This window comes from Diabrotica undecimpunctata, chromosome 4, assembly GCF_040954645.1.
Source record: "Diabrotica undecimpunctata isolate CICGRU chromosome 4, icDiaUnde3, whole genome shotgun sequence".
Taxonomy (NCBI): domain Eukaryota; kingdom Metazoa; phylum Arthropoda; class Insecta; order Coleoptera; family Chrysomelidae; genus Diabrotica; species Diabrotica undecimpunctata.
In genome coordinates this window covers 87,483,249-87,509,115 of record NC_092806.1, presented here as the reverse complement: position 1 = coordinate 87,509,115, position 25,867 = coordinate 87,483,249, and the positions used below count along the sequence as shown (strand labels likewise).

General features: G+C 35.7%; 1 protein-coding gene across 1 annotated transcript in view; it reads left to right on the top strand.

The window, feature by feature from the left end:
* Positions 1–25,867, top strand: part of sws (patatin like phospholipase domain containing sws) — a 1,321,526-nt gene that overhangs the window by 548,505 nt on the left and 747,154 nt on the right. Inside the window, exons 9-10 of the mRNA XM_072529876.1 lie at positions 4,943–5,148; positions 5,226–5,481. Of these exons, the coding sequence (XP_072385977.1) occupies positions 4,943–5,148; positions 5,226–5,481 (462 nt within the window). The remainder of the gene's footprint in view (positions 1–4,942; positions 5,149–5,225; positions 5,482–25,867) is intronic.

Genomic DNA, 25,867 nt, shown 5'->3' with positions numbered 1-25,867 from the left:
TTCTGTATCCTTACGCCGTTGACCATTCCTTGATTCATCCGCCTTCGAGACAGATTTCTCTGTCTCAGGACAAAAGAGTGCCCTACCACTTACCCACTCATCCGCCCGAAGCCGTTGGTAGGTAAGTGGGGGATTGCTTATACCGGCAATCGCTCGGTGGAATTGTCGCCATATCTGGCTACCCTCACTTAGTTTAGCCTGCAGACCAATGCAGTTGCCCGGGGTGTGGCACGTGGAGCCATAAGTGAGAGTTAGTTTTCTTATGAGGACCAGTTATCAAGAACCATCTCCCGTCTATGACGCTCGATGTGGTCGTTCCGATAAAAGGTGCTACCTCTATAACACAACTCTACACCCCAATATATATGTTGGTGATGGCTAATTGCGACGAAGAGCTTCAAAATCTCATGAGCAAAATAAACCAGACTTTTTATCAGTATGAATTAAAACTCAACCTTAACTAAATTATATAACAATAAAACACTGAAAGCTTTTGTTTTCAAAACTTCCACATAATTTATATCGTATCATATTTTATTATATAATATCTTATCACATTATTAATTATTTGTTAATATCATAATTATCTTATCATATTAAAAAATACAGACCTAATTCTGAATGGCCAACTTGAGACAAACAGTTCTCCCCTCCTCAACCTATTCAGTTCAGTTAAAGACTGAACTGACAACCTATTTAGCTCAATGTAAACACATACCAAAAATAGATTACTTGAGAAAGGCATTCTGCTCAAACAGCTGTAGTGTTAAAATATTATAATCAATTGTGTGGAAGTTTTGAAAACAAAAGTTTTCAGTGTTTTATTGTTATACAAAATGAATTCCCATCAAGTAACGGTTGAATCCACCACTTAAATAAATTATATTATACAAGATGAGGTTATAAAAGTCGGAGATGCCAGAGTAGATAAACTGTTGTATCTCGGCAGTAATATTAATGAGAACTGAAAGTAATATTAATGAAACCGTAGAAATTAAGCCTAATAGAACGTGCTCGACCTACATTTTGTAAAAATGGGAAACATATTTTGCAGCCACGATCTTAGTATCGACCTTCGCGTTCGAATGACACATTGCTATATTTTTCCAGTCCTGCTGTATGGAGTGGAACCGTGGGCTCTAAGTAAGACCTTTGAGATGTGGGTATACAGACGATTACCAAGGATAAGTTGGGTCGACAGAGTTAGAAATGAGGATGTCCTTAGACGCCTCAATGAAACATTACAACTGGTCAATATAATAAAGAGACGTAAGCTGGAATACTTAGGCCACATTATGAGACACTGAAACATATGAACTTTTCACATCTAAAACATCTAATCATTCAGGGAAAGATCCAAGGAAAACGTGGGTCTGGTAGAAGAAAAACATCATGACATATGCCGCATGGTAGGCAACATAATATACAACGATCGATAACGGTAATGGAACAAAAAGTCTTTAATAGTACATATTCTTTGCAAGTGCCGTGTGATAAAGGTAAATGTCCGAAATAACTAACCGAATGAGATGGAACGAGATATGCTTATTTTTTGTACAGCAAAAATATTGTTAATCTTATAATACTTTAAAAAAATTAATGGGAAAATCCCAGTAGTTGGCTGTATACCATCGTTTTAAAAAACATACAGAAGTTAAAACACTTCACGATTGTATTTAGGTATATAAAAAGAGGTATATACCTAAATACAATCGTGAAGTGTTTTAACTTCTACAGTGATGAGTGCCTTACCACCCGGCAAAATAGCGGAAAGGATAGAAGACAGATTAAGTTGTGAGATAGTACGAGATAAAGCTAGTTATTAGACGTGGCTATTTGCCTTCAGTCATAATTATACGGATGACCTCGAAAATATTTTATTTTAATAATTTCTGATGTTAGAATAAATGATTGAATAAATTAAGATATATTATAGTAAAAAACATTAATTAGTAGCGGTTTTAAATTATAAATCTTTAAGTTTATTTAATAATAAAAATAACTCAACTGAAATATTTGACTAAACTAAAGGTAGGTATTTTCTGTCCGAAAACAATTACTGTATGTGGAATTGGTGTAATAGTTAGAGACGTGGTCAATTGACAAGAAGATTGGGGTTCAATTCACACCAAGGATAAAATTTTTGTTTTACTCAATCAAAAAATAATAGAAAATATGATACACATTAGGTAACAGGTTTTCGAAAAACTCATTATTTACAATTTATTCTTATTCCAATGTATAAAATAGAAATACAAAATAATTCAAATTTAATTCCAGTTTTACAGTCTTCAGTTGTGAATGCAAAATAATCCGGTGAAGACTGTTTAATATCAAATCAATCACTAAATTATCAGTGTTAATATCAATTCTTCTGTACAGGTAATTATTTTCAAAACAATTGACAACATTGGAATGGATCCGCGCGAACAGCTGCCTGCTTTACAGCTAACAAAATCATCAAGCCAAGCCATCAAATAATAACATATCGAGAAGCGTTTTTGCACGGTAAACAGAAACATTTTATTGAAAAAACAATTCGTGAAAATGGTTTTAACGGTCGAGGAAAAAGTGCAAATTGTTGTCTGACATGTGAATGGATTATCAGACAACATGATTAGACAACAATTTGTAAATATGTTTCCAAATAGGCCGGCTCCAGCACGATCAACAATTCAGTCTATTCAGTCAGATTAGGAACTAAGGGACACTTTGATTTGTGCAAGTATTGAGCAAAATCCTATCCAATCAACGTCACGTCTCGGAGAACAGTATGGAATTTCAAGATTTAGAGTAGGTAAAATTTTGAAAAGACATGGATACCGTCCCTATAAACTTCATAAATCCAACGAACAATTCCCTGGGAATCAATATAGACGTTTAGAATTTTGTCAAACTGCAATGGAAATGTCACATCAAGATGAACATTTTTTAGAGAACGTTTTGTTCACCGATGAATGTACGTTTTCATTGCATGGCCATCACAATTCAATGAATGCTCGGTATTGGTCTCGAGGAAATCGTCGTCAGATTTATGTTGCTCGTACCCAGCGTCCTCGAAAAGTAAATGTTTGGGGAGGCATAATAGGGAATCATGTCATTGGTCCATTTTTTATAGACGGTATGTTGACTGGGCGGAAATACTTGGAACTTCTGCAAAATCAAATTGTCCGAGCCCTTCGTAATTTACCAATACCTTTCGATTCCATATGGTTTCAACACGATGGTTGTCCTGCACGTAATTCTCGCATTGTCAGTGAATATCTCAGTGCGACTTTTCCTAATCGATTGATTAGTGGCCACGGAGATATTTTTTGGCCTGCAAGATCACCTGATCTTGCACCTTGTGATTTTTTTATGTGGGGATATATCAAGCCCAAACTATATGGAATTGAAGACGATAGGCCTAATTCTCTCTAAGAATTAAGAGAAAAGATCTCTGATTCAATGAGAGGTATTAGGCCAGAAACATTAATTAATGTTAGACGAAACTTTTATAATATATTGGGTTATCGTTCTGCTGCTAATGGAGGCTTATTCGAACATTTTTTGTAAATACATTTCATTAGAATAAAATACGTTTATTTAGAATATTTTTATAGAATTTCTACCTATTTAAACATTTTTTGTAAGTACATTTATTTAGAACGTTCTTTTATGTTTGAATAATTTTTACTTTATTTTCGAAAGTACGACATTGTTTTTTCAATAAGATTTTCATGTTTTACTATAAACACTTCTAATAAAGACTGAAATAAATGTTTATTGATTTAAAGCAAAACGATATAATATCTGCATAATTTCAAATTTTAATTTTTAAAAATAAACCTTCATATTGGATTCGAAACCTGAGCGCCTGGATGAGAACATCGTGCCTTGAACTCTGATCCATCAGACTTTTATAATTAATTAGTGACAGTTTGGGTTATTGTTCTGCTGCTAATCAAGGCTTATTTGAACATATTGTAAATACGTTTATTTACAATATTTTTTTTATTTTTGTAGAATTTTTACTTATTTAAATATACTTTAAACGTTCTTTTAATTTTGAAGAATTTTTACCTTATTTTCGAAAGTACGACAATACTGTTTTTTCAATAAGATATTTATGTTTAACTTTAAATACTTCTAATACTAGTAACGACTGACATAGATGTTTAGTGATTCAAAGCAAAACGATCTCTGCATAATTTCAAATTATTAAAAAAAAAAGAAAAGAAAACCACATGTGGGTTTTGAACTCTAATCGTCTGCAACGTCAGTGTCGCAGTGTCGAATTCTTACCACTAATCCACGAAGGATTGATTATTATTTCGTGACAAGAGTGTATGAAACTCCTCAAATCATAGTAGAAATTATTCTTGGTTAATAATTTAAAACTTTAGATTAAATAATCACTATTAATTAAATTATTTTGTTCACATTTTTGCTTTATTGTGGTCAATCAGTTTTTACTTTATGCGAAATTAAAAAATGGAAATACGTCACACATACGACGTTACACTTAATAATTATGACCGAGGTGATTTAGCTCGAAGCTAACGTCTAAAGGTGTGAGACTATCGATAGTGGTAATGTAATATAATGTAAATTATAGGTTTCTATCGATTATTTCTCACCTCTACAAGTTTCATCTCTTTTTATTTCACAAGGTAACTGTGTTTTCTATCTCTTACGTTAAAAAGCCGGGTGGTAAGACACTCATCACTGTATGTTTTTTTATAATACTTTGTTTAATATATCATATTCTTTGCAAGTGCCGTGTGATAAAGGTAAAAGCCCGAAATGGGTCTAGCAGAATGTTAAGTAGAACGAGGTACGCTTATTTTTTGTGCAGCAAAAAATATTGTTAATCTTATATAATTTGTGTTAAAATCTAAATAAATGAATATTTATGCTCCGACTTACATATACAATATTGATTTTATGTTTGGAATTTTAGGATGCAGCTCTTGTATATATAATCGCCGGTGCTCTGGTGGTCTCTCAAAGAGTCACCGAAGGTGAAGATGAAGTTCACATGTTCACTGCGCATCCTGGTGAAATAGTAGGAGGATTAGCAGTACTGACGGGGGAACCAAGTTTTTTCACCATTAGAGCTAAACACTTAACAAGAATAGCTTTAATTTCCAAGAGTACATTTTATACGTGAGTATCCTTAAATATTTTGGAATTAAATATGCCGATGTGGATTTGAATAAGCTATGTCCTTTATTCTGTTTTAGTTTAATGAAAGACCAACCCAAAATAGTTCTCCATATAGCTCACTCCGTAGTAAGGCGATTATCTCCCTTTGTAAGACAAGTCGATTTTGCTCTGGACTGGATATTTATGGAGTCCGGTAGAGCCATATACAGACAAGATGACGAAAGCGATTCTACTTACATCGTTTTATCTGGTCGATTGCGTTCTGTGATAACTCATAAAAATGGGAAAAAGGAACTGGTGGGTGAATATGGAAAAGGAGATTTAATTGGAGTGGTAAGTTTTATTACTTTGAGCTTTCTTTGAATTTTGTAGAATAGTTTTGTTATTATACTTGGTAAAGCATGGCACGCACATGTTTTTTTGGACATGTGACAAATCTGTTCAAGGCGTGCTACAATGGAACAGTTATACTAGAAGAGAAAAAGCTTGACTTAACAAAACAAACTAGAAAACATACCTTAAAATCGAATTCTAGTTCGAACATTCGAACCGTAAACAAGTACCGATGACAAGCTCCTTATCAAACAGTAATTAGTATAAATATATCGTTAATAATTAAATATACATAAAAAGTTTAACAAAATCAAAGTCTTCTGTCCAGTTGCACCAACAAATAAACGATTGATTTTTTGATTTGGATTGCCCGTTTATTTTAGAATATGTTGCACCAATCATTACTCGATTGGAACCGACTGTTTTTGATCTGTCAAAAGTAACCAACCGATTTTCTACGGTTATTTAAAAAATCGACTGTTTTTAACCTCACTTTTACACTGTTTATATTATTAAAGTGTTTTTAGCAAAGATTTTGTTTAAAGTATTATAGATTATAATTTAAAAAAATGGATTTATCATCATCGTCGTCGTCGAGTTCATCTTCTGACGATTTGGAAGATATAATGCATATGTTACCAAATATAAGATATGTATATAATATAAGATTATGATAGATAAACGTCTATATTCTTTGGTTCAATGTTCCTTACAAAACTTTCTTTGTTGACAATCTTTTTGACAGATTACACTCCGATTCGAATGAAATAATCAAAATAATCTGTACTCATGCAATGTTGCCACGTATAAATTGTCGGTTTGTAAACCAATAGTTTTTTAGAATGGTGCAACTCGTTTGAAAAATAACCATTGATCGTTGATTTAAATCGTCGAATTGACGGTTAGCAAATCAGTTGATTTACAGTCTGTTGGTGCAACTGGGCATTAAAGGTGTTTTAAATGATCTTTGGTGAAGTAAGTAATGAATCATCACTTTCATAGGAAATAAATACACAAAATCAAACCTCAATTTTTAAGCAAGCTGAACTGAAAAATATGTCCATAATCGGTCATTTATCGATAGGAGGCTTTTAAAAATCGCATGTTAATTATCAAATTCAATAAGAATGTCTCATACAAGTAATAGTAGAAAGGTATTCGCTTCACCTCACTTTGACCTTTGACCCCCTGACGTCACAAGCCCCGTCCGCGCCTCTCGATAGCTCACTTTGACCTTTGACCCCTGACGTCAGAAGCCCCGTCCGCGCTCCGGTCACGCCCCGTGATGACGTCATAGTTTGACCGGGCACCGTCACACATCATTTAACCCGGATCTATCCACTGCTGGATATAGGTCTCCCTCAGTCTTTTCCATGTATTTCTGTTTTGTGCTGTTTGCATCCAATTTTTGTCGATCCGTTTTATGTCATCAGACCATCTTGTTGGTGGACGACCTCTACTTCGATGAGCTTCTTGTCTCGGTCTCCACTGTATTATTCGCTGTGTCCATCTGTTATCCGACATTCTAGCTATGTGCCCCGCTCAGTTCCACTTAAGGGTCATAATTCTTTCTATGGCATCTGTCACTCCTGTTCTCCGTCTTATTTCCTTGTTCGTGATCCAATCCCTACGAGAAATGCCTAACATCGATCGTTACATGGCTCTTTGGGTAACACAAATTTTATTTCTTACTTTCTTGGTTAGTGTTAATGTCTCTGCACCATATGTAAGTACTGGCAACACGCACTGATTAAAGACTTTTCTTTTAAGACACATAGGCAGTTCTGATTTAAGAACATAGCTTAACTTGCCGAATGCCACCCAAGTGAGTCCTATGCGGCGGCTTAGTTCGCACGTTTGATTATCTCTTCCTATGCGTATCTCATGTCCTAAGTACTTATATGAGGTGGTTTCTTCAATATGCATGTCATTTACTGAAATCTTTTCGCTTAACACAAGATTTGTCATGATTTGTATTTTTGTGTGGTTGATTTTTAATCCTACTTGTAGGGAGGCTAGGTATAGTTTCTCCAGTTGCGATACTGCATCATCGATTCTGTCAGCAAAAAGGACAATATCGTCAGCAAACCTCAAATGACTAAGCATTTCTCCATTGACATTAATTCCTTTTTCACTCAGATTTGCGTTCTTAAACATATGCTCTAATAATGTTGTAAACAATTTTGGCGAAATTGTGTCTCCCTGTCGCACTCCCCGTTTTATTTTAAATACCTTGGTCTTTTTATCTGCCAGTTTCACACTTGCTGTCCCATTTTGATAGATGTATTTTATCATGTTTATATAGCCATGATCTATACGGCACTCTGTTAAGGCTTTTAACATCTTTTGATGACTTATTGTGTCGAAAGCTTTTTCGTAGTCAACAAATATCATGACTAATGGCTTGTTATATTCAACACTCTTTTCTATTAAGTTCTTAATTACTTGCAAATGATCATTCGTGCCATATCCTGCTCTAAAACCTGCTTGCTCTCTTGGCTGATAGACATCCAACTTACTTCCTAGCCTGTTGGTAATAACTCTTGTAAATAGCTTATATACTTGTGACAACAAGGTAATGGGGCGGTAGTTTCTAAGGTCGCTGATATCTCCCTTCTTATGAAGTAAGATGATTTCCGCGTTGTTCCACTGCGTCGGTGTTATCGCTTCGCACAGACATTTATTGAACAGTTTAGCAAGTGTCAGTAAGAGCTTATTTCCTCCTAGTTTTAGGCTTTCGGTCATTACCCTGTCTTCACCTGGGGATTTATTGTTCTTCATCACCCGAAGTGCATTTTTAATTTCGTCAACAGTTATGTTCGGCATTAATTCTAAGCCTTGATTCTCTATCTTTGGTAAGGGGCGTCTTTCATCGGATTCACTTGTTTCATAGAGTTGTCTGTAGAAGTCTTCCACTGTTTTCAGTATTTCTTCCTTATTACTCCTTATCAGTGTTTATTTCTTAACTTATGTATGTTCTTTTTTCCTGTGGACATGTTGTGTCTTAGAACTTTCAGACTTCTATTTTTCTCTATCACCCTTGTCACCTCTCTCATGTTATGTTGCCGTATGTCTTTTCGGATTTCTTTGTTTATTGTTTTACTGAGTTGACTAAATTCTGCGTAGTTGGTGTTATACCTGTCCTTTAGCCTCCTTCTTTCTTCGATCAGATTTTTAGTGTTGAGACTTATTTTCTCATGTTTTTTCTTCATTTTAGGACAGCACAACTTCTCCGCTTCTTTAAGGGCTTTTACGATACTTTCGTTTAAAACTTCGACCTGTGTTTCGTCGTTGATTTGTTGAAGGTTATGGTCAATGATGTCACGAAAGTGGTCTGTATTTTCGGGCGGGGTCCATTTACGATTGTCTGATTTTATCATGTTTGTTCGTTCATTCTTTAAATTGAACAGAATTTTTGTTCGGATCAATCTGTGATCGCTTCTAATTGTAAATCTGTTTAAAACAGATACATCTTGTACAATTTATTTTTTATTAGCAATGATAAAATCTATTTCGTTCTTTGTGAAACCGTCTGGACTTTTCCACGTCCACTTTCGTTGGGGCTTTTTTTTGAAAGAATGAGTGCATAGAAAAAAGATTTTCTTGGTGTAAAAAATCTACAAGCATGGTCCCTCTTTCATTTCTTTCTCCATAGCCGTAGTTTCCTAGTGCGGTTTCACTTTGGTCTTCTTTATTTCCCAGCTTAGCATTAAGATCTCCTGTTATCAGAGTATAAAACGTCTTAGTACTTTTCAGGGCTGTTCTAATATCTTCAAAGAACATTTCAATCTCTTCATCTGTGTGGCTTGTCGTTGGTGAATACACTTGTATCAATTTTAATTTATATCTCGAATTCAACTTTAAGATTAGAGTGATAACTCTCGAGCTTACACTTTCTATTTTTAATATGTTTGGTACATGTCGTTTGTGTACGATAAATCCAACCCCACCATTTGACGAATTGTCTTCTCCCTTGAAATGGAATAAGTGGCCAGATTTAAGAGTATATTGTTCTTCTCCTCTTCTTCTGACTTCGCTGAGACCCATTACGTTCCACTTTATTGATTTTAGCTCTTCCACCATTTCTAACAATTTAGACTCTGATGACATTGTTCTCACATTATATGAAGCAATATGCATAGGTTGTCGTCTATGGTAGCCTAGTTTAACCCGGGGATTCTTAGCACCCTCTACTCCGTCTTTCTTCCGACCGCTACCTTGATCGGAGGTAGTGGAGTAGCCGGGCACTAAGGGCCGTTCGTTTCCTGAATTTTGCATACATGAATAGAGGAGGGGGGTTTAGCCGTTTCACTACCGCGCGGGCCAGTGCGTATTGGTAGTGGGTTAGGATGTGTAATGGATATGTACGAATTTGATGGAAATTTTGGTTAGGACATGACTTCTCCTTGGTAGGGGACTGTGGAGAAAGTCAAGGCTTGCTTAAGATAGGGTTGCGTCCCTTTAGCAGATCTGTCTTCTACCGGGGTCGTAGAAGAGTATCTACTTGCTACCTTAGGCTGACTGCAAAGGTTAAAACACCTTTGGGCGGTGGGGTCGCCACATCCCTACGCCAACCGCCAGTAATTAGTTATTTTTAATATGAATTAATTTACATATTATTTTTGTATTTCAACTATTATCTACTATCTATAAGACAATTTTAATCCAAATTATTAAATTATTAATTATTATTAAATAAAAAATTCTTCCTCGAGTGGGACTAGAACTTACGACCAGCCGCACCGAAGCTAATCATGCACATCGCTAAGGCACGGAGGTTAATAATAACATGTGCCGATAATTGGTATAAAAAAAATATATTAAATGTACATGAGATGCGAAAGATTTGCACATAGTGGTATGAACCGTACGCGCACCCGTTTAGCGCAGTTAGTTTGATATTAGGCATAATATTCTATATCACACGATTTAGAAACATTTAACATGTGTTATTAATATAAAAAGGTATAGACGTAAAGCCGTTTAACATAATATGTACTGATATAAAAGGTTTACATTGTATAAATCAAGCGTTTAATACTAAAAGTTTTCATAAGAGGATGATGAACATTTCCACATACGTCATCAAATGGGGAGAGAGATACAGAAACAAATTGATAAAAAATGTAAAAAGCATGTTGGTTATTAATTCGATATTACTTGTTAAAGTTGGCTGTGATGGGTCTCTATATCCCGCATCAAAGCTAAGCATGCACATATCTAAGCTACATAGCCGTTTAACATAATCTGACATTAATATGTGTATATAAAAATACCACAAAGGATTGCGCATATTGAATAATCGAAAAAAATTAATTGTAAAAAAGTCCAAGTATATCACTAAAGGTAAATATTGTATAAGAACATTGATATACAACAATAATGAAGTTGAGACGATAAATGGTACCTAATAAGTTACCAATGTTAGTTTTCTAAATACATACGGCGTATTCTTCACCCATAGCCACGTCTTACTCAACTGGCTGCCAAACACTTAATGATTTGAAAAATTAATGCGGATCTATATAAAGTGTTGATCAAATACATCGATAAACTGATCTAAAGATTTTTACTAAAAGGTAAACATCTCTGACGCGGTCCAACGCATGTCTGACATATACTGCCAACCACGCTATATTAATATACTTAAAACGTAGTTTCAATGCTTAAACATCAGCTAACAGATATCTAACGCGATCTAACATATAGCATACGTATACCTGACGCAATCTAACGCGTTCTAGCTCATATCAGACGTATAACAGATGCATATCAGACGTATAGCATACGTATATCAGACGTACATCAGAAGTATAGCAGAGGTATAGCGGACGTATATCAGACGTACATCAGACGTATAGCAGACGTACAGCAGACGCAATCTAAGGCATAGCAGACGTATAGCAGAAGCAATCTAACTCATATAAGACATATACCAGACGCGATCTAACTCATATCAGATTTATAGCAGACGTATACCAGACGCAAGATGGTACAGAACAATCGCTAAAGAAAATCTGTCGGAAAAACGAAATTAACGACAACAGAATAACAAAAAGTATTATATTGGACACCACGGGAAAGACGGAAATGTAGGTCATCAACTGCTATACATAAATATATAAATCTCATCTGAGCAGTCATTATAAGTATCCTCCGAACAGTAACTACTATACACAACTCACAAATATGATTATTGGTATACGATAACGTTTTATTGCATACTATATTTTATCTACAACAATTTTACAACGATATTCAGATATAATCCAATTATAACGAGGACTAACAAACGAATGTTTACCATTCTTCCAGTATGTTCAAAAAACTAAAGTATATTACTCGACATAGATATGAGTTGGATGATCACAAACCGATAAGGACCTAAACGTTCTCTACAAGCCACATCTGAACGAGCACTACTATACACAAATCTCCACTGAACGTACAATTCGACAAGAGTCTCCGCTGAACACTCACTAATACACACAGATTTCATCTGAACGTATAATTAGTCAAGAGTCTTATGTAAATATCCAGTACTATATATAAACCTCCAAGATGACTATTTTTCGATTTGTTGCATATTATATTTTATCTACAACAATAACCATTTTACAATGATATTCAGATATAATCCAATTATGACGAAGACTAACCAATGAATGATTACCATCCATAAATTATGTTCAAACAAACAATCTTCGTTGTTATTTATCTGATTTTGTTGATATGTTGGTCATAGACGGTTCTTCGATAGCCATCAGGCAACAATTTCCCCTGATCATGTTTATAAAACATACGGAATGCACTGTATATACCTAACCCTAGTTGACAGCGCACAGGTGATGCCGCGAAGCGACCCGACCTAACCTAATAAATTAACTATCGCTCAACCATCGCTAACTTTACTCAAGGGACCTCAAGGGACGAAAAGACGCTTTACTCCCATGTTATACATGTGTAAGGTGTGACGTGTTGACTTTAAAACGTGACGTTTTTGACGTGATGCGTGACGTTTTGACGTGACGCGTGACGTCTTCACGTAAAAATGTGACGTTTATACGTGATATGTGGCGGGTGATATTTTGATGTTAAAACGTGACGTTTGGACGCAAAAGTGACGTTTTGACGTGACGCGTGACACGAGTTAACCTAATAAATTACCTATCGAAACTCTGTCTAAACTTAATTACGTTGACATTTGACGGGAGCACGTGACATGGTAAAAGCGATGAAAAAACTGTCGCTTTTTATCGCTTTTTCATCGTTTTTTATCGCTTTTTAATCGCTTTACGCACTTGTTGATCCCATAGAGAGACATGTAAAAATCATTGATAAATAGAAATTTTTTAAAAATGTTAAAAAAGCGATGTAAATCGATGAAAAGTGATCACTTTTCATCGCTTTTTCAACGCTTAATTATCACTTTATTTTATATTATATTATTATTATATAACGTATTTTACTATGATTTTATTATTATTAAAAATGGTGTATCGTGCCCTTTTATTAGTGGTCATGTTTTGTTTTTCTATCATAATATATTTGTTAGCTCCTCCCCTTTCATTTGATGTGTCACATGTTAGGTTTCGACTGGATGTTTGTTTTAGTGTGTCAGAGGCCTTCTTTAGGTCAATAAATGTAAATTGATATTATAGTGTGTCTATTATCGTCCATAGCATCATATTGTATGACGTATGTCGCTATAAGTTCATTAATAGCAAAGATAGTGTATAGTGCCTTTTTAGTATTCAATATGTTTTGTTTTTCTATCTTACTATATTCGTTAAATCTTCCCCTTTCATTTGATGTGTCACATGTTAGGATTCGACTGGTTGTTTGTTTTTTACTGCGTCAGGGGCCTTCTTTAGGTCAATAAATGCAAATTTACTTTATAGTGTGTCTATTGTCGTCCATTGTATTATATGATGTCACATATGTCGCTATACTTTCATGAATAACCAATATATTATGTAGTGCTCTTTTAGAGACATTGCCAAAACGGCACTAAGCTTGTAACGTCCAAACCGTTCACCGTACAACAACGTGCAAGGTATCGATGGAAAGGAGAGGTTGTAACGAACATGTTAAGATAAAAATAAAACGCAAAGAAATTGTCAAAACGGCACTAAGCTTGTAACGTACAAACGGTTCAACGTACAACAACGTGCAAGGTATCGATGGATAGGGGAGGGGGTAATGAATATGTTAAGATAAAAATAAAACGTAAAGACATTACCAAAATGGCACTAAGCTTGTAACGTCCAAACGGCTCAGCGTACAACAATGTGTAAGGTATCGATGGAAAGGAGAGGTGGTAACGAATATGTTAAGATAAAAACAAAATGCAAAGACATTGCCAAAACGGCACTAAGCTTGTAACGTCTAAACGGCTCAACGTATAACAATGTGTAAGGTATCGATGAAAAGACGAGGGGGTAACGAACATGTTAAGATAAAAATCAACCGCAAAGACATTACCAAAACGGCACTAAGGTTGTAACGTCCAAACGGCTCAACGTACAACAATGTGTAAGATATCGATGAAAAGGGGAGGGGGTAATGAATATGTTAAGATAAAAATAAAACGTAGACATTGCCAAAACGGCACTAAGCTTGAAACGTCCAAACGGCTCAACGTACAACAATGTGTAAGGTATCGATGAAAAGGGGAGGGGGTAACGGACATGTTAAGATAAAAATCAACCGCAAAGACATTACCAAAATGGCACTAAGGTTGTAACGCCCAAACGGCTCAACGTACAACAATGTGTAAGGTATCGATGAAAAGGGGAGGGGCAATGAATATGTTAAGATAAAAATAAAACGTAAAGACATTGCCAAAACGGCAATAATCTGGTAACGTCCAAACGGCTCAACGTACAACAACAAGCAAGTTATCGATGGAAAGAGGAGGTTGTAACGAATATGTTAAGATAAAAATAAAACGCAGACATTGCCAAAACGGCACTAAGCTTGAAACGTCTAAACAGGTCAACATACAACAATGTGTAAGGTATCGTTGGAAAGGGGAGTTGGGAACGAATATGTTCCCAACTCCCGAACGAATATGTTGGGTATGAATATGCCGAAACGGCATTACGTCATCTCTCCGTTGTTATGGGTTAGATCGTGACGTGCGAGGTATCGATGAAAAGGGGTAACCAATACGTTAACACAAAAACAAACGCAAAAGACATTGCCAAAACGGCACTAAGATGTAACGTCCAAACGGCTCAACGTACAACAACGTGCAAGGTATCGGTGGGAAGGGAAGGTTGTAACGAATATGTTAAGATAAAAATAAAGCGCAAAGGCATTGTCAAAACGGCACTAAGCTTGTAACGTTCAAACGAATCACCGTACAACAATGTGCAATGTATCGGTGGAAAGAGGAAGTGGTAATGAATATGCTAAGATAAAAAGCAAATGTAAAAATATTGCCAAAAGGATACTAAGCTTGAAACGTCTAAACAACTCAACCTACACCAACATGCAAGGTATCGATGGAAAGGAGAAGTGGTAATGAATGTGTTAAAACAAAAAAAAAGCGCAAAGACAATGCCAAAACGGCACTAAGCTTAAAACGTCTAAACAACTCAACGTACGAAAACGTGCAAGGTATCGATGGAAAGGGGAGGTGGTAATGAATATGTTAAGAGAATAAGCAAACGTAAAGACACTGCCAAAAGAACATTAAACTTAAAACGTCTAAACAGCTTAACGTACGACAACGTACAAGGTATCGATGGAAAGTGGCGGTGAGAACGAATATGTTAAGATAAAAATCAAACGTAAAGACATTACCAAAGGACACTAAGTTTGTAACGTCCAAACGGCTCAACGTACAACAACGTGCAAGGTATCGGTGGAAAGGGAAGGTTGTAACGAATATGTTAAGATAAAAATAAAGCGCAAAGGCATTGTCAAAACGGCACTAAGCTTGTAACGTTCAAACGAATCACCGTACAACATTGTGCAAGGTATCGATGGAAAGGAGAAGTGGTAAAGAAAGTGTTAAAATAAAAAAACGCAAAAACAATGCCAAAACGGCACTAAGCTTAAAACGTCTAAACAACTCAACGTGCGAAAACGTGCAAGGTATCGATGGAAAGGGGAGGTGGTAATGAATATGTTAAGAGAATAAGCAAACGTAAAGACACTGCCAAAAGAACACTAAACTTAAAACGTCTAAACAGCTTAACGTACGACAACGTACAAGGTATCGATGGAAAGTGGCGGTGAGAACGAATATGTTAAGATAAAAATCAAACGTAAAGACATTACCAAAGGACACTAAGTTTGTAACGTCTAAACAACTCAACGTACGACAACGTGCAAGATATTGATGGAAAGGGTAGGTGGTTATGAATGTGTTAAAATAAAAAAAAACGCAAAGACAATGCCACAACTGCATTAAGCTTGAAACGTCCAAACGGCTCAACGTGCAAGGTATTGGTGGATAAGGGAGGTTGTAGCGAATATGTTAAGATAAAAATAAAGCGCAAAAACATTGCCAAAATGACACTAAGCTTGAAACGGCTAAACAACTTAACGTACGACAACGTGCAAGGTATCGATGGAAAGGGGAGGTGAGAACGAAAATGTTAAGATAAAAAGCAAACGCAAAGACAATGCCAAAACGGTACTAAGCTTGAAACGTCTAAACAACTCAACGTACGACAACGTGGAAGGTATCGATAGAAAGGGGAGGTGGTAATGAATAGGTTAAGGTAAAAATCAAACGTCAAGACATTGCCAAATAGGAGACTAAGCTTCAAACGTCCAAACGGCTCAACGTACAACAACGTGCAGGATATCGATAGAAAGGGGTGGTGACAACGAATATGTTAAGATAAAAATAAAACGCAACGACATTGACAAAAGTACACTAAGTTTGAAATGTCTAAACAACTCAACGTACGACAATGTGCAAGGTATCGATGGAATGGGTAGGTGTTATTAAATATGTTAAGATAAAAAAGCAAACGCAAAAACAATGCTAAAATGGCAATAAGCTTGAAACGTCTAAACAACTCAACGTACGACAACGTGGAAGATATCGATAGAAAGGGGAGGTGGTGATGAATATGTTAAGGTAAAAATCAAACGTAAAGACATTGTCAAAAAGACACTAAGCTTAAAACATCTAAACAACTTAACGTACGACAACATGCAAAGTTTCGATGGAAAGGGAGGTGGTAATGAATACGTTAACACAAAAAACAAAGATGACGGTATTGTCAAAAGGACACTAAGCTTGTAAGTCTAAACGGCTCAACGTACAATAGTGTGCAAGGTATCGATAGAAAGGGGGTGGTCACGAACATGCTAAAACAAAACACAAATGCATAAACATTGCCAAAACGGCACTACAGCAAATCTCTGTTGTTATTAATCAGATTACTACGTGTAACACGTTAACTGAAAGAGGAGCGATATTCAATACGTAAACACAAAAAACAAAAGATGACGGTATTGTCAAAAGGACACTAAGCTTGTAAGTCTAAACGGCTCAACGTACAATAGTGTGCAAGGTATCGATAGAAAGGGGGTGGTCACGAACATGCTAAAACAAAACACAAATGCATAAACATTGCCAAAACGGCACTACAGCAAATATCTGTTGTTATTAATCAGATTACTACGTGTAACACGTTAACTGAAAGAGGAGGATCGGATATAGAAAATAATGATCAAAGCAGTCTACATGTAAACATTAAAAAACATCGAAAATCATGAGAGGCAACACGTAATAAAAATACTTTAAAAAACATAAAAAATCATGAAAGGCAACACGCAAAAAGTAATTAACACATACAGCCAAGAAAATAATATTCACAAGCAGTACACATCAAAGAAAATACGGTTAAAATACATACTCAATTATGCAAACGAGACATGAACCTGTAATTAACAACAAAGAATTGTAAAAACGTAGCGAGTACATACCCAGACAGGCGTAATCTTTGGAAAAAAAACGAGAGACAACCGAACAAAAATTTGTGAAATATGGTCAAATACAACAAAACTATGTTAAATACTGTCAAAATAAATACCTGCAAAGAAAAATGAACAAAATATGGCGTGAACAATGGTAAAATATAATAAACTATGTAAATTACAGTCAAAAAAACACTCTACAAAGAAAGAAGAAGCAAAAAAAAATAACAAAAAACATAACAGAACAGGTACTAATGTGTTCAATAAGTAAAAAAAGTAATAAACACGTACTGACGGCTAGCAAATAATGTTCAAATAAAATCGACATACAATGAAGTAATAAAATACTTATCGATTGATAGGAACTAATGATCAAAGCAGTCGACATACAATGAAAAATACATTTAAAAAACATCAAACTTATAAGAGGCGACACAAAAAAGAAATAAGCACCAATCGACTAACAGGAAATAATGATCAAAGCAGGTGACATGCAATGAAAAAAATTAAATAATATCAAAATTATAAGAGGAAACATACAAAACAGTAATAAACACCTATCCGTCGGAAAGGTAATAAAATACAGTTAATACAATAAAACATATTGAATTATGCTAAAAACGAGACATGAGACTGACAATTAGCGACAAATAGCAAAGAACATCAAAAAACGTTTACAAATACCTGAATACATATCCGATAGATGTAATCTTTGGAAAAACGGGACAAAAAGACGGAACTTCTGTGAAATATGTTAAAATACAATAAAACTATGTAAACTACAGTTAAAAAATAATTACCTACGAAGAAATAAACGAAAAAATATATATAACGAACAAACATATCTTAAAACAGAAGAGGTGCTAATATGTAAAACAAGAAGGGTTACAACCTCACGGCAAATATACCGTCTCACAAAAAAAAAGCAAAGGACAAGTCGCCTAAACACAATAACAATAAAATAAAACATTAAAAATCATATTCCCAGCAGCCGTAAAAAAAATAATGCATAAAGTCGACGAAATACCGTGAAAAATACATTAAAAACATCAAAAAACATACACACAAAATGTAAAAAATGGAAAAAGCAATCTAGCATTTATCATGTAATCGTAGCAATAAAAAACATCACAAAGGACAAGAGGTGTTATGCATAAACAAAAATTACTAGTCACCATCCGATGGCAAAAGAAATTAGTGCATAAGTCGTCGAAATACAGTGAAAACACAGAAATATCTACCAAAATACTGCTAAAGGTAAAGGTAAAAACAGTGCCAAAATGGTAGAGTAGAGCTAGACGTAATCTTTGGAAAAAATGAGACAACCGAACGAAAATCTGTGAAATATGCTCAAATACAATAAACTTATGTAAACTGCTGTCGCAAATAAAGAACTGCAAAGAAATAAACAAATATACAGGGGTGATATGCTAAAAAGATAATTAAAACTACATGTAAATTTTTGTCAAAAATAAACCCCTGCAAGGAAAAGAAGCAAAATCTAAAGTGAAAAAAAAAAATGCTGAAATAAAATAAAAATATTTAAAATACAGTCACAAATAAATACCTGCAAAAGAAATAAGCAAATATATAACGAAAAACAGAATACAGCATGCGTTTTATGTAAAAATAAGCAACTATATATGATAATCATTACTTGTCTGAGTAAACACTATTTGCGAAAACACTCACACTACGGCTGCATTGTCTATGTACAGAACACATCGACCCCAGTGTTCTCAGAAAATAACACAGAAACAGTAGACACACTAACAGTGGATGTATGTTGCAGATGCTTCAGACTCTGTCACTGCAGTGTCACACGCCGTTTGTACCGTTAAATATCACAGAATACTAGCGGTGTGTAACAATATAGTTTCTGAAGAATACGACGTTTAATTTTGATGACTGAACACTTACATACTGATTTGAAAACTGTACAACCAAGTGCTTCCAGCCCATGCATTGATAACAAAAAACCGATAACTTGAAAATACACATAAACATGTTTACTATTTTGGCTAATTTTCTAAGCTGGGATTATGAACAAATAATGAATAACACAATATTCTTTCAATCTAAATCAAAAATAGTCTCAATACAAGCAAAAATAAGAGTGTATAAAATAATAATTCGTCCCACAATAACGTATGGAAGCGAGACATGGACTCTGAACCAGCGGGAAACGACAAAATTACTGGTACTGGAAAGAAAGATACTGCAGACTATCTATGGGCCTTGCAGAGAAGAGACAACAGGAGAATGGAGAAGAAGACACAATGATGAACTCCAGACCGTTTATGGAGATGAAAATATAGTACGCTACATTAAAGCAAACCGAATAAGATGGGTGGGCTACGTACTAAGATCGAGTGACGAAAGACTCCTGAACGCCACATTCTGGGAAAGACCCGATGGCAGAAGGTCAGTTGGTCGCCCAAGAAAAAGAAGAATACCATTTTACGTTAGGAGCATATACTAGAAGAGCAAAGTCACTCTCATTTAAGATTAAATGATACCATTCTCTTGGTGACTCTTCGTAATCCTTTGCCATATCCTCTGACGAAAGAGCATTAATGCCGTTGACACTCAAAAGAGCCAGATAGGCGCTTTTTGACAAAATATGCATATTTTAACTGAATGCTTAAGAACAAAGAACTGAACTCTCAAAACTGTATCACTAGACTAAAAGAGTCCTAACGAAGTCGTTAAATTTATCTACCAGTACAGCTTCCCCACCGTAATTGATTATTTCACGCATACGCCATTAACACTGTCAAAGGTCAAAGTGTGTCTTAAGATGGTAAATGTATTAGGTTAGATAGTCTCTGCGTACCTCTGTCTACGTGTTACAGATGGTTCTGTGTGCCTCTGCATGTCTCTGCGTACCTCTGTCTACGTGTCACAGATGGCTCTGTGTGCCTCTGCATGTCTCTGCGTACTTCTGTCTACGTGTCACAGATGGCTCTGTGTGTCTCTGCGTCGAATGTCACGTCATTTCACGTGACATTTCACGTGAAATGTCACGTCCTGCGTCGAATGTCACGTGATTCATGTAATTTCACGTCAAATATCACGTCCTGAGTCGCGAATCACGTGACATTCGACGCAGGACGTGACATTTCTCGTGAAATGTCACGTGAAATGACGTGAATGACGTGACATTCGACGCAGAGACACACAGAGCCATCTGTGACACGTAGACAGAAGTACGCAGAGACATGCAGAGGCACACAGAGCCATCTGTGACACGTAGACAGAGGTACGCAGAGACATGCAGAGGCACACAGACACTACAGTGAAGATTACATCTATCGGATATGTATTCAGGTATTTGTAAACGTTTTTTGATGTTCTTTGCTATTTGTCGCTAATTGTCAGTCTCATGTCTCGTTTTTAGCATAATTCAATATATTTTATTGTATTAACTGTATTTTATTACCTTTCCGATGGATAGGTGTTTATTACTGTTTTGTATGTTTCCTCTTATAATTTTGATATTATTTAATGTATTTTCATTGCATGTCACGTGCTTTGATCATTATTTCCTATTAGTCGATTGGTGCTTATTTCTTTTTTGTGTTGCCTCTTATAAGTTTGATGTTTTTTAAATGTATTTTTCATTGTATGTCGACTGCTTTGATCATTAGTTCCTATCCATCGATAAGTGTTTTATTACTTCATTGTATGTCGATTTTATTTGAACATTATTTGCTAGCCGTCAGTACGTGTTTATTACTTTTTTTACTTGTTGTACACATTAGTACCTCTTCTGTTATGTTTTTTGTTATTTTTTTTGCTTCTTCTTTCTTTGTAGAGTGTTTTTTTTTACTGTAATTTACATAGTTTATTATATTTTACCATTGTTCACGCCATATTTTGTTCATTTTTCTTTGCAGGAATTTATTTTGACAGTATTTAACATAGTTTTGTTGTATTTGAGCATATTTCACAAATTTTTGTTCGGTTGTCTCTCGTTTTTTTTTCCAAAGATTACGCCTGTCTGGGTATGTACTCGCTACGTTTTTGAAATTCTTTGTTGTTAATTTACAGGTTCATGTCTCGTTTGCATAATTGAGTATGTATTTTAACCGTATTTTCTTTGATGTGTACTGGTTGTGAATATTATTTTCTTGGCTGTATGTGTTTATTACTTTTTGCGTGTTGCCTTTCATGTTTTTTGATGGTTTTTAAAGTATTTTTATTACGTGTTGCCTCTCATGATTTTCGATGTTTTTTAATGTTTGCATGTAGACTGCTTTGATCATTATTTTCTATATCCGATTAGTAGCAAAATAGATCCGATATAGTGCCGTTTTGACAATGTCTTTGTCTTTTGTTTTTTGTGTTTACGTATTGAATATCGCTCCTCTTTCAGTTAACGTGTTACACGTAGTAATCTGATTAATAACAACAGAGATTTGCTGTAGTGCCGTTTTGGCAATGTTTATGCATTTGTGTTTTGTTTTAGCATGTTCGTGACCACCCCCTTTCTATCGATACCTTGCACGCTATTGTACGTTGAGCCGTTTAGACTTACAAGCTTAGTGTCCTTTTGAGAATACCGTCATCTTTGTTTGTGTTAACGTATTCATTACCACCTCCCCTTTCTATCGAAACTTTGCATGTTGTCGTACGTTAAGTTGTTTAGATGTTTTAAGCTTAGTGTCTTTTTGACAATGTCTTTACGTTTGATTTTTACCTTAACATATTCATTACCACCTCCCCTTTCTATCGATACCTTCCACGTTGTCGTACGTTGAGTTGTTTAGACGTTTCAAGCTTATTGCCGTTTTAGCAATGTTTTTGCGTTTGCTTTTTTATCTTAACATATTTAATAACACCTACCCTTTCCATAACAATATTCGTTCGAATATATTCGAACATATTCGTTCTCACCACCCCTTTCTATCGATATCCTGCACGTTGTTGTACGTTGAGCCGTTTGGACGTTTGAAGCTTAGTCTCCTTTTTGGCAATGTTTTGACGTTTGATTTTTACCTTAACCTATTCATTACCACCTCCCCTTTCCATCGATACCTTGCACGTTGTCGTACGTTAAGTTGTTTAGCCGTTTCAAGCTTAGTGTCCTTTTGGCAATGTCTTTGCGCTTTATTTTTATCTTAACATATTCGCTACAACCTCCCTTATCCATCAATACCCTGCACGTTGAGCCGTTTGGACGTTTCAAGCTTAATGCAGTTTTGGCATTGTCTTTGCGTTTTTTTTTTTATTTTAACACATTCATAACCACCTACCCTTTCCATCAATATATTGCACGTTGTCGTACGTTGAGTTGTTTAGACGTTTTAAGCTTAGTGTCCTTTTAGCAATGTCTTTTCGTTTGATTTTTATCTTAACATAATCATTACCACCTCCCCTTTCCATCGATACCTTGCACGTTGTCGTACGTTGAGTTGTTTGGACGTTACAAACTTAGTGTCCTTTGGTAATATCTGTACGTTTGATTTTTATCTTAACATATTCGTTCTCACCGCCACTTTCCATCGATACCTTGTACGTTGTCGTACGTTAAGCTGTTTAGACGTTTTAAGTTTAATGTTCTTTTGGCAGTGTCTTTACGTTTGCTTATTCTCTTAACATATTCATTACCACCTCCCCTTTCCATCGATACCTTGAACGTTTTCGTACGTTGAGTTGTTTAGACGTTTTAAGCTTAGTGCCGTTTTGGCATTGTCTTTGCGTTTTTTTATTTTAACACATTCATTACCACTTCTCTTTTCCATCGATACCTTGCATGTTGGTGTACGTTGAGTTGTTTAGACGTTTCAAGCTTAGTATCCTTTTGGCAATATTTTTACGTTTGCTTTTTATCTTAGCATATTCATTACCACTTCCTCTTTCCATCGATACCTTGCACATTGTTGTACGGTGATTCGTTTGAACGTTACAAGCTTAGTGCCGTTTTGACAATGCCTTAGGGCTTTATTTTTATCCTAACATATTCGTTACAACCTTCCCTTTCCACCGATACCTTGCACGTTGTTGTACGTTGGGCCGTTTGGACGTTACAAACTTAGTGTCCTTTGGTAATGTCTTTACGTTTGATTTTTATCTTAACATATTCGTTCTCACCGCCACTTTCCATCGATACCTTGTACGTTGTTGTACGTTAAGCTGTTTAGACGTTTTAAGTTTAATGTTCTTTTGGCAGTGTCTTTACGTTTGCTTATTCTCTTAACATATTCATTACCACCTCCCCTTTCCATCGATACCTTGCACGTTTTCGTACGTTGAGTTGTTTAGACGTTTTAAGCTTAGTGCCGTTTTGGCATTGTCTTTGCGCTTTTTTTTGTTTTAACACATTCATTATCACTTCTCCTTTCCATCGATACCTTGCATGTTGGTGTACGTTGAGTTGTTTAGACGTTTCAAGCTTAGTATCCTTTTGCCAATATTTTTACGTTTGCTTTTTATCTTAGCATATTCATTACCACTTCCTCTTTCCATCGATACATTGCACATTGTTGTACGGTGATTCGTTTGAACGTTACAAGCTTAGTGCTATTTTGACAATGCCTTTGCGCTTTATTTTTATCTTAACATATCCGTTACAACCTTCCCTTTCCACCGATATCTTGCACGTTGTTGTACGTTGAGCCGTTTGGACGTTACATCTTAGTGCCGTTTTGGCAATGTCTTTTGCGTTTGTTTTTGTGTTAACGTATTGGTTACCCCTTTTCATCGATACCTCGCACGTCACGATCTGACCCATAACAACGGAGAGATGACGTGATGCCGTTTTGGCATTGTCTTTGCGTTTAATTTTTGTCTTAACATATTCGTTCCCAACTCCCCTTTCCAACGATACCTTACACATTGTTGTACGTTGACCTGTTTAGACGTTTCAAGCTTAGTGCCGTTTTGGCAATGTCTTTGCGTTTTATTTTTATCTTAACATATTCGTTACAACTTCCTCTTTCCATCGATAACTTGCTTGTTGTTGTACGTTGAGCCGTTTGGACGTTACAAGATTAGTGCCGTTTTGGCAATGTCTTTACGTTTTATTTGTATCTTATCATATTCATTGCCCCTCCCCTTTTCATCGATACCTTACACATTGTTGTACGTTGAGCCGTTTGGACGTTACAACCTTAGTGCCATTTTGGTAATGTCTTTGCGGTTGATTTTTATCTTAACATGTTCGTTACCCCCTCCCCTTTTCATCGATACCTTACACATTGTTGTACGTTGAGCTGTTTGGACGTTTCAAGCTTAGTGCCGTTTTGGCAATATCTACGTTTTATTTTTATCTTAACATATTCATTCTCCCCTCCCCTTTTCATCGATATCTTACACATTGTTTATCTTAACATATTCGTTACCACCTCTCCTTTCCATCGATACATTGCACGTTGTTTTACGTTGAACCGTTTAGACGTTACAGCCTTAGTGCCGTTTTGGTAATGTCTTAACGTTTAATTTTTATCTTAACATATTCATTATTCCCTCCCCTATCCATCGATACCTTGCACGTTGTTGTACGTTGAACCGTTTAGACATTACAAGCTTAGTGCCGTTTTGACAATTTCTTTGCGTTTTATTTTTATCTTAACATGTTCGTTACAACCTCTCCTTTCCATCGATACCTTGCACGTTGTTGTACGGTGAGCGGTTTGGACGTTACAAGCTTAGTGCCGTTTTGGCAATGTCTTTGCATTTTGTTTTTATCTTAACATATTCGTTACCACCTCCCCTTTCCATCGATACCTTGCATGTTGTTGTACGCTGAGCCGTCTGGATGTCTCTACGGTTTGTACACGGATTGCTTCGTCATGACCATCTTTGATAAATACTTTTTTTATATACCTATTGACGCCTACCTAATTCAAATGACCGTTTGGTCTAGTAGTCTGGGCGCCTAGTCATGAACGTATGGGTCGCGGGTTCGAGTCCTACACATGGTAAAATTTTTTATTTAATAAATAATACTTTGATTAAAATCTTATACGCACCGAGGTTGTGGTCACGGTGGGCCGAGCGGAATCTGGGGAAATTTGAGATACGGGGCTGGGGAAATTTGCCCTATTCTCCATAAGACCGGAACAGTTTTTTTTCCCTAGATCTGGGGACAAAAAGTGGGCGTAAGTGCATCCTCTTCTACTGGTGCACGTGTTACAAGAATGAGCATGTTATATTTCCGGTTGAGTTACGTCATACCAGCCTGCCTATTTAATGAACGAATACATTCTTTTATATTCACAGTGTGTATTTAACTTTTGTGATAGCGTGTTCGTTTGGTGTTTGTGCTACAAATAAAAATTAAAAAGTGAGTACTATTTTATATATTTTAGAGGGCTCGTATTTGATTTTATACACCATCATTCTAAGTTTGCCATAGTGTTAATTTATTTCTGCATTATTTAAAACATGCAATATTATTTGTAAATATGTTTAATTTTCTTGTATTACGTTTAAA